The sequence below is a fragment of the Pocillopora verrucosa genome, chromosome 8 (genome assembly GCF_036669915.1).
Source record: "Pocillopora verrucosa isolate sample1 chromosome 8, ASM3666991v2, whole genome shotgun sequence".
Lineage (NCBI taxonomy): Eukaryota > Metazoa > Cnidaria > Anthozoa > Scleractinia > Pocilloporidae > Pocillopora > Pocillopora verrucosa.
Window position 1 is genome coordinate 5,857,275 of NC_089319.1, and position 9,835 is coordinate 5,867,109.

Consider the following 9,835-nt stretch of genomic DNA (forward strand, 5'->3'; position numbering starts at 1 on the left):
GAGTTGCCGCAAATTGTGGAAACAGGATTTGGAATGGTTGAATTTTAAATTTTGACATCCAGTTAGTAATCATATCCTGTGGGTTCACATTTTGAGCAGATTGCCAAGAAATCTGTACCTGATTAAAAAACACAAAATTTCACTCAATATTCTTAAAAATACTCTTTAATCCATCTAATTGATTAGTCCTTTTTCAAAACTCTTAGACTACTGATTCTTTAAGTTAATAATAACTTCTCTTTTCTACCAATGTAGGTTCAGTATACTGAACATTATCAAAGACAACTGATTCTAAAGTTGTAAATTTAGGTGGTCCCTTGTTAGAAACTTGGAAATCATTAGTGGAAAAGCTGACAATTAAGTCTTAATACCACAAAACCCTCTAACTCCCATGAGATTGACATGTAGCTTTCCCTTGTGCTTCCAATGCTGTATGTCATTTTACAGGTTATGTGAACAGGCAAACTTATCAATATGAAAGTGCTTCCTTCATATAAAACCAAAATTTCCTGCCTAATTTACCAGAGAATGCAAGGCAATCAGAAGACAAAACTACTGATTAGATCTTGGGAGTTACAAGGTTGAAGTGCAATTCAAGTTATCCAAAGATAGCAAAGTCACTACAACTATACCTTCTTCTGTTAGCCAGATTTACAAAGAATTAATGGTACAATATCAGCAATCTTCGATAAACTTTACGCTTCTGAGATGCATACAAGAACAGTGAGTCAAACAAACATTATAATAAGTATTGTACCCTTATTAGTTGTACCAAAGACCTCTTGGGAAATCAAATCTGCTATATTTCTGAGGTTTCTTTGGGTCAAATTTAAGGATGCTTGAAATCCACTTGTTTCTTCTGCCTTACTGATGTACAAGGTGAGAGCCATTAAGTGACAGTTCACAACTACTTGTTGTAGAAGATAGTTTTCCTGAAGTTATTCATAACTTGAGTCCAAATCTAGCATCAATATCATTGAAGAAAACTTAGATAGTACTGGGTGGTTTATAATTACCTGCAAAATTCTTTAAAGAGATGTCCAGTTGAGCAATAACTGCGAGAAAGTTGTAGTTATATTTATGTTTAGCCTGAAGAAAGAGTTCTCACGGTCAAAGCTCCCTGTCCTTGAATATTATGTTTCAGTGCATGCGATGTGAAAGTGTACAATATTTGATTGATTAAGTGTTCAGTTGCTCCTTATAAAATTTTTACTACAGTAACTATAATCTTTTTTTACAAAATAATTATCCATTGGTTTTGCCTTTTATTCTGCTCCAATCAATAGAAAATAAACATTTCCTGGCCATTTAGCAAAGTAAGACAAGCATTAAGAAAATTGCTAACAGTTATAAAAACAAATCATTCAATTTTCTAACTAGGAAGAACACCTCCACTACATACCTTTGGATATTTATCCAATACTTAGAGGGAAATACCTGACAATATTTGGTATACTGCAGCTATAATTTGTCCATCAAAATAACAAACAAATCCCAAAAAAGAAGTTTTTCCTTAAAAAATGTTCTTTTATTCTTCTCTGAATTTATGGGTTAGGTGACCATTTCAGTGACTGGATTTAAAACCGAAGTCTAACCTTAAAAGTGAACATTACTAGGAGAGATGTAATTCAACATCTTGATAACAGCACATCAACACTTCACAACAATTTGCAGGTTGGTTGATATCACTGTTATTTGACTACACAGGTCATCTGGTGTGGACCAATTTCATCTTATGACACCTTACCACTAAGTAATTAAAAATACTTAAATCTATGAAAGAGCAATATACTTCTACATTGATCATGTAGACAGCTGAAATTACTTTAATGGCGGTGAACCAGGGGGTGACGAGCCAGGAGAGTTGCTGGGAAGTAATGCAGCCACAAGTGGATCAAGTTCATTCCAGACTTCAAATACCTGTTAAAGAGATTAATGACAGCAAAACTGTCAACCACACTATCATCTGTAAAGTTCACATGTAAATGGGTGTTTAAAAGGGAGAATTGCTGACTTCCATGAAGTCTTCAAGAGGAAGGAATAGCCTCAAATGACCTAAGTAGGAATTTACTTTCCACCTCCTGTGACCCATTTGCCCCCTTCCCCCTTCATTGAATGGGGGAAAGGGTGGGAAGAGGGGTCTTGTCAATGATTTAGAGTGTGGTAGAGACAGGATTGTTATTCTACTTGTAAATAGGAATGTTTGATGTGAAGTGTCAATTAATTTTGACACTGACTGTAGCTGCTGCGACATGCCTTGTCATGGATCATGACAACTTATTGCCTACTGTGTCGGGGAATTTATTGTCTAGCTTGCATCTCACCTCCTTGTGTCCTGCAATCTGTGATGTGACCATCTTTTGTAACACTATTGCCAATAATTTCATGTTAGCATGTACCAACTGGGTTTCTAGCTGGAGACAGTGCAGTGAGAAATAGTTCCTGTTTTCCATGTTACTGATGTCCGTCTCCTGTTCAACAATTTTGGATTCCAGCTGATCAACAGCATGATCCTGGCCCTTTGCCTGAGCAGCAATCTGACGTTTTTTGATCTGCTGCATTTTCTGGAGCGAGTGTTGGTGATCTTTTAAAACTCCCTTTTCATGCCTTTCACAAAGTTCCTGGCATAAAAAAGAAATGCTATCAATAGGAGTCACTCTCTTTCATGCACTGGTTCTCAATTTTTGATCTGCACCATGGGTTATTTCAAAGCTTCCAACCCTTGAAACTCTCCTTATGGACACTTTTCCATTAGCAAAAAAATCTACTGAATGCCTGTGAAGAGGGGCACAGCCTCAGCAAAAGAAAACCATCATTTCCAAACCTTAGCAACAAACTAACACCTCTAATAAACCAGCACTTCTTATCTCATAGATGTCTGTTTTCTTCTATATGGAGGCAATTTTTTATTGTACAAAAGTGACAATGACATAGCTTCTTCAAGCATCCACTTGCCATTTTCTAGGGAATGACTTCCTATTTTGGGCCTAATTGCATTGCAAAGCTTCCCTTACACCTTTCACTCCTAGGAGCAACCTATGAATAATTTCTCCCAGCACTATTCGCACATTGTTAAGCAAGAGGTGAAAAGAAGACAGAAAAAGATCAACTTTGTGATACAAATTGATTGGACACAAAATTCTCAGAGCTACAATCATATGCAAAGTATGTAAGACAGAAGTGAATGGGGTAAACAGTGAAACCCTTAACTTTTACTCCCTAACATCAGTGTGCATATTCTCTATACCACACCTTAGACATTTCCAAGGGTTCTGACAAGGAGAATTTGTTCAACGATCAAAAGCTTCTTTAGTTAGTGATCATCTCCTTTTTCTTGTGACCTTAATGTTTGATTCAGGGGAGTTATTGCAAGGAGAAATTAGATCTTAGTACTCTTAGGGTTGAAAGGGTTCATAAAAAAGTTGGGTTATTCAAACTTACCCGATAACTTGAGGTTAAGTCCAAGAAGAGAGCCAAGTACTCCGCAGCACCAGTATCCTCTCTTTTAAACTAGGAACAAGGCAAAATTAAGTAGGAGAAAAAAGTTCAGTCTTAGTTAATTGTTGCCTTCTTGTGCCCTTGCCCTCTACTCAATTTGATAGGTAATTTATAATGTTAATCATGGTCAGTTGACTGCTTTGTGGTGGTAAAGTCTTGCCTCACAGCACCACTGACATTATCTTACAAGAGTGTCAGGACAAAAAAAAGGTGTATGGCCACCAAAGACAAAAAACATAACTTTATTGCACATAATTTAGCAGAAAGCAGAAAACTTTTGTTTTTGTGAAATGGGTGACTTAAGCAGTGCAAAAAGTAAAATGACCTTTTTTAATGTACATAAAACATGACCAAGGCCTTCATCTTTAACCATCCTTCCAATACGCAGATGAGGCACTTTTCAGTAGTTGTCTGAAATGCAAGTGTAGCTGCTGAAGTACTAGTACTTCTGGTAGTTCTAATTTTTTTCTCCTTTGTTCTAGGTAATGTTATCATAATCCATAAACATATGGGGACTAAAATCAAGAAAGTTGAAATCTTTTTAACCAGAAATAATTGAATTTAGCTCGTACTAACCCAAACAGCACCTCTCTCTGAAAGTTTGGTATAATAAGGAGTGATTCCAGTAAAGCTGTGTTTAAGGTTCCCCCATGTGTTGTTACTACCACTTGCCCATACAGTTGTTGGGTGTGACTCATTGGTTAAAGCTCTGTGTGGATAATGACAAAAGATATGTTCTAATGATCTGATAATTCACATACAACTGATTACTTTGGTCATGTTTAATAGAAATTTGATAGAAGTACAATTTGTATCACAAAGAGTTCTCAGAGAACTTAGGTTAGAAAACATCTGTTTTCAAATCTGTGAAATAAACACAGCTAATAGAAGCTACAAATAATTTCTACTAAATAGTGAGCACAAACATCATCTGTGCGAGTAGCAGTGCTTAAGATAGAGCCACAGTTTCAAGGATTTAAATATCTGCAGTGCAAGACAGTACTAATGCATTAACATTGTGGTAATGTTTTGGCTGATTATTTTTCAACACAAAAATTTTTTTAGAATCAATTACAAACAGAGACAATAATGAAAGGAAGTCTCAAACTTTCTGGGCAGGAATGAGTATCAAGTGTAACCTACAGAGAGTACTCCCTAGTATCACATCTCATGAAATGCTTCCTTGAACATCATTCGCAGACAAAGATGTTTTCACCCTTGAGAGACAGGGACTTACGTGAGTTCCTTAGCAAACTGAAGCATGTCAGAGGAAAATCCTGTTTACAAAATAAAAAAATAATATTAATATTAATTCAAAATAATTAGCTGTTACCTTCATACTTTTGTATCAGAGTAAACAGAGCCTGTTTACTTTCTTCCCCTTATACTTTCAGTTAACTATCTCCAGTACCTCGTACCAAATAATGTATGCCTTGAAATATGTTACCCTCCAGAGGAATTTCTGCGAGTCTTTTCATCGCCGCCAATTAGCTTAGGCAGCAGTAACTGCTTTTTCATATTTCTTGATGAACAAATTGTATTTTTCTTTTGATTTCAATAGATGATATGATATGATTTTTTTTTTGCTAGTAGAATAACTCATGGGTTGAAGCATTGATTTCAAATTGTATTCCCAAAAACTGAAGAATAAATTGATGGAAAGATGAACAACCTAAGGCTCTTGCTGTCATTCTATCAGCAACATCCTTTAGTTTTTCCACACTGTTGTGAATGGCTTGAATTTGCAGGCGGCTGGTTTGAAAACTGGCTTGTGTATCCATAGGGACTAGTTCCTATGAGACAAACACAAAAAAATATAGAAAAATATTGCATGGAATTTCCCTAGATTTTGTAAAATTTTATTCGAAGAAAAAGGATAATCAGCTCTTTATACAATTGTAACTCAAATTTGAGCAAAAAAATTAAAAAACAAAAACAAAAAAAAAGGAAAAACACCAGTATTTGACTCCTAACAGTGACCAAGTAAATGTTTCTCCTGAACAATATCAATATATTCTCAAGCAGAAAGGTGACGAGAAAATAGCAAAACATCACCTGACCAAGAGATATTTGATCTGCCACTTATTTGTCAGGGCTAAAATTATATTGAATGTAGAGCAGAAAGTAAAAAGATTTTATACATGTCTTGCAATTTATTACCTTTGCTTTGGAGGCAAGAGGACTAGTCATGAATTCATCTGGCATCGATTTATACTGATCCTTCAACTTCTGACCAATGTCCTGGGAGAAATAGCACACATATCCTTAACAACACATACCACGATCTTTATAATGTGCATGGAAAAAATTGTGCGCTTCTGATCGGCTGACAACAAGTGCATTCTCATGTAACAGAGTTGTAACATGAGTGCTCATGGGGTTGCATGGTATGATACAGTCTTTGTTTGGTAAACAACAGCATAAACATAATGGGAAACAACAGAAACAGATGGATGCCACCATCACAAATCCTGAGCTCTGCTGGAAAGGTGTATTCCAATAGAATTCAACAGGACAACTTACTGAGCCCTTGACTGTAAGGAAAAAGTTCACAATCTTGTCCTCGCAAAGTACAGGATGCCTCACAACAAGAGTCAGAAAACGCTTTAAGGATCTTTTCCTGGCCTCAATGAACTCTTTGCTGGCTGCAAATAGATGAACAAATATGGTTTCTGGTAGCCAGCTTAAATGGCCATTGATAATAAAATAATCCAAATATAAAAAGTTTAACATCAGAGGAATTATTAATTAAGTGTCAAAAGTAATAAAGGATTCAATTGATTTTGTTGTACTTTTCTAGGTTACTGGTCAAGATAACTCAAGCCACTTTCTCAATGAATTGGATGCAAAACTTGTATTAAAACAACCTTGGTCACCCTCACTGCCCTGTTCTTTGAGCAGTTGGCTTGTTTTCACATTGGCTTCTAGTTACATCTTCCTATGTTTTAATTGGCCTTGCTGTTTTACACTTTGGTTTGGTTTTTGGACACCCAATTGAAAGTTTAAGGAATTTAACTCAAGACAACCCTATGCCCTCTCCCCTTCACCCCCCACTCACCCCTGGAGGAAAAAAATTTCATCTGGTAGCCTGCACTCCAGACTCTCAGATTGTGATACACTGACCACTTGACTGTTCTGGACTTCTGAATTGTAGGTCTTACAGGCTGACCACTCTTAACTTCTCAAAAACTTGTGACTTCCAAGTTGTGTTTAAAGAGCTGAACAAATGACCACCATGAATCTCTGATGCAGGAGTCTGATGGGCTTAAACCATCTGTCCACTTAGGACCTCTGATTGAAGAGCCGGATAGACTGACCAAGAATGTGGTCTATTGGAAGGACAACTTGGTCCTCTGTTGGTCCTCTGCCTATCCCTCCCCCCCCTCCCCAAGCAAACTACCAAGCTTTACCAAAAATTGTATGTCTGGACAAGACATCTTTTACAATGGTCCAGCTAGCATAACTCAGAGTTTATTGCTCCAAATATAATTTTATCATGTAATTTCTTAATTCAAACATACCTCCCATAAGCTTCTTTGGAGGAAGTGTCGGAATGAGACGGTATGGGAACCTTGCTAGTAACATGTCATGGAAGGCAACAAAGTCATTGTAGCGACGATTTACAGTACAGTTATGTTTCTGAAAAGATGAACAAAGAAAAAAGTATTTATCTAACTTCATTTATTAAGTGACTTGTCATAAACATTACGAAAGAAAACATCCCAGATTATAACTAGCAAAAACATGTCACCTCTTACTTATTTTATTAGCTATTGGTCAATCTATTTGGGTGCTTGGCAAAACAGCCCTTGATTGCAGCTTTCAGAGATGTCAATTAAAGCGGTTGACAAGTGGTCTACCTCTGTTTTTAAGACCAGTCATCACCATCTGTTTAGCCTGCAGGCACTCTTTTTGATGCCCAGAATGCTGGAAGTTACATTTGCAAGCTTCTTATTTCAAATTTTTCCCTGACAAAAATAATCTTGAAGATTATTCTTAGTTTTATTTGCCTGAGTAGTTTGCCTTTAAGTGACTGTTAAATACAAGTAAAAGAGAATAGAAACAGGCTATTGGGACTCACTCAGAGGTGATGGCCACTGCTTTAATAGAGGTGACTACTTATAAGAGGTGGAAATTACAGTGATTAACCCTTTAACTCCCTAGATCTGATTGTTAATTCTGCCCTGTACCTGCCACACATTTCCTTGTAAATTAGTTATGAGAACTTGGTGCTACATCATGATAGCAGCTTCTACCTGATAAGTTTGAATATTCTCATTACCAGTTTGCTGAAGAATGTATGGATATTGTAGGGAGAAGTTTTATGTTGATCACTTCTGGGAGTTAAAGGGTTAAGGGGAAACACAAGAAAAATTACAGTGATTAAGGGGAAACACACTGGGGACTTTGACAACCAACCACTTGATACAGGGTGACCAACTAATACAGTGCCCCTTAATACAGGATTGATTGTATATTTTTTTATTATTTGGTCTCACCTTGCTAGAAACATGATATTCATTGTGCTTTAAAAGAATTCCTTTCTTTTCTGGTACAAGCTCTACATCTACTGTGTCCAAACTCACAAGTTCATCATAGTTATAACCCAAGACATTTGGGTTGTTTTCACGCCTTTGACGCACACTCAGACTTTTCAGATCTGACAGGTCCCCCAAAGAAGGCTTTGGCAATTCTGTGATACATTAATAACAGTCATTATAAACAAATATCAATTAAAGTAGAAAGTTTCAAAGTTGGTTAGTTTCAAAGGTACTCATAATCAATTGTTCAGCCTTCAACCCTACTTGGCCTTAAAGATTGAGTCATTATTGGAAAAGGTTTTTACCAAATGTGTTATGACTGATATTTCTTTTACACTGAAGAATTGTTTTTTCAAAACTCTGCCAAAGGAAATTGTCAAATAACCATACCTGAATCTACAAATTGCTCTAATGCTCTCTCTGATATAATTTTCCCCTGTTGCGCTAAAGCAGTTAAGGCCAGTGCCTTGTATAATCCATCTCTTGTAACATATCCATCTTGCCTTGGATCAACAGCTTCCCAAATCTGAATTAAAAGAAAAAACTGGACTTATAACAATGAAAAGTGTAATTTTTTCATTTTCTTTTTTGTGGAGGAGGCTAGAGAAAAAGTGGAATTAGTTCAAATGTAAATAATGAGATTTCAGTAACTTGAAGTGCAATTCAAAAGATCCAGCAATCAATCAATCAGTTAATCAATCAATCAATCAATCAATTAAATTAGAATGTCATTAAATCAATCAATCAGTAAAGAATGTTATTACCAGTAAAGGTACACTTATTATTTTTGCCCATTGGGGCTGGACTTACAAAAGATAATTATGATATGCTAAGATCTATGGAATAATAGATTTTTCCTCTTGGAATAGGTACATCACTGACTGATTTTATCCGGGGTTTGAAAAGACCCAGGATGTAAAATACAATAGCCTCGTCCCTTGAGATCCCACTCTTCAGCTAATACAAAAGTTAGCATGAACAGAACAACTTGCACTAAAAAAATATCAATTTACAAGGATCCCATGCAGGATGTATTGTAATTATTATATAAGAAACAGCTGATCGACTAGATGCTCATATTACGAGTTGGCTGATTATATAAATTTCATGGATATTAGATCCAATTTTAAAGAGCTAGTAAATTAATTACACCTCGTGTTGTACTGCGTGACCCAAACCGACACACCAACACAAAGATCCTACACAAACGAGGAAGACAAAAATTCTGCTCTCATCTGACGATCTTTGATCCAACTGGGCATGAAAAAGCTCTTAATAAGCAGGGTGAGACAAGTCGCGATTTTTAATTGTAATATATCAAAAGTACTACTACCAGGGCACAAAACGCAAAACGTAAATAAATGGTCAACGATGTTACGTTAGGTTTACTTAAAAGCTAAGACGAACGTCTCTCCTGTCATTTATTTGCATTCATAGAGAACGAAATAAACAAGCTAAATACGTCTTATACTTTACCTGACTTAACGATTGTTTGGGTAGGCTTGATTTCATTAAGATCTTCACAAACATATCACGCTCGATCCTCTCTTCTTGATTGGGACATACTATCTGATAAACCTCGCGATAAAACGAGGGAACCGAACCTGCAGATTTATCCACACATAAATTTTTATGCAGGCAAAAAAATCGAGGAAAATTTTCAAACCGAAAACGCTTCGAAAGTCAAAGAAAAAAAAGTAACGAAAGTAAGGTTAACAATAACTCGTCCTCACCAAAACTCAGTGCTGTCGCCATGTTCCCTTGAGTACCAAACATGCATCGCGCGCCTCCCACTA

General features: G+C 36.3%; 1 protein-coding gene across 1 annotated transcript; it reads right to left on the reverse strand.

Moving 5' to 3' along the window:
* Positions 1-149: 149 nt before the first annotated feature.
* Positions 150-9,807, reverse strand: LOC131797677 (sorting nexin-8-like). Its single transcript, XM_059115345.2, has 13 exons — positions 9,773-9,807; positions 9,516-9,643; positions 8,430-8,565; positions 7,998-8,191; positions 7,020-7,137; positions 6,022-6,143; positions 5,659-5,739; positions 5,171-5,291; positions 4,736-4,775; positions 4,075-4,207; positions 3,442-3,510; positions 2,325-2,621; positions 150-1,920 (listed from the first exon to the last, which is right to left on the reverse strand). The coding sequence occupies exons 1-13, from the start codon at positions 9,792-9,794 to the stop codon at positions 1,822-1,824; spliced, it is 1,560 nt and encodes a 519-aa protein (XP_058971328.1). The 5' UTR covers positions 9,795-9,807; the 3' UTR covers positions 150-1,821.
* Positions 9,808-9,835: the final 28 nt, after the last annotated feature.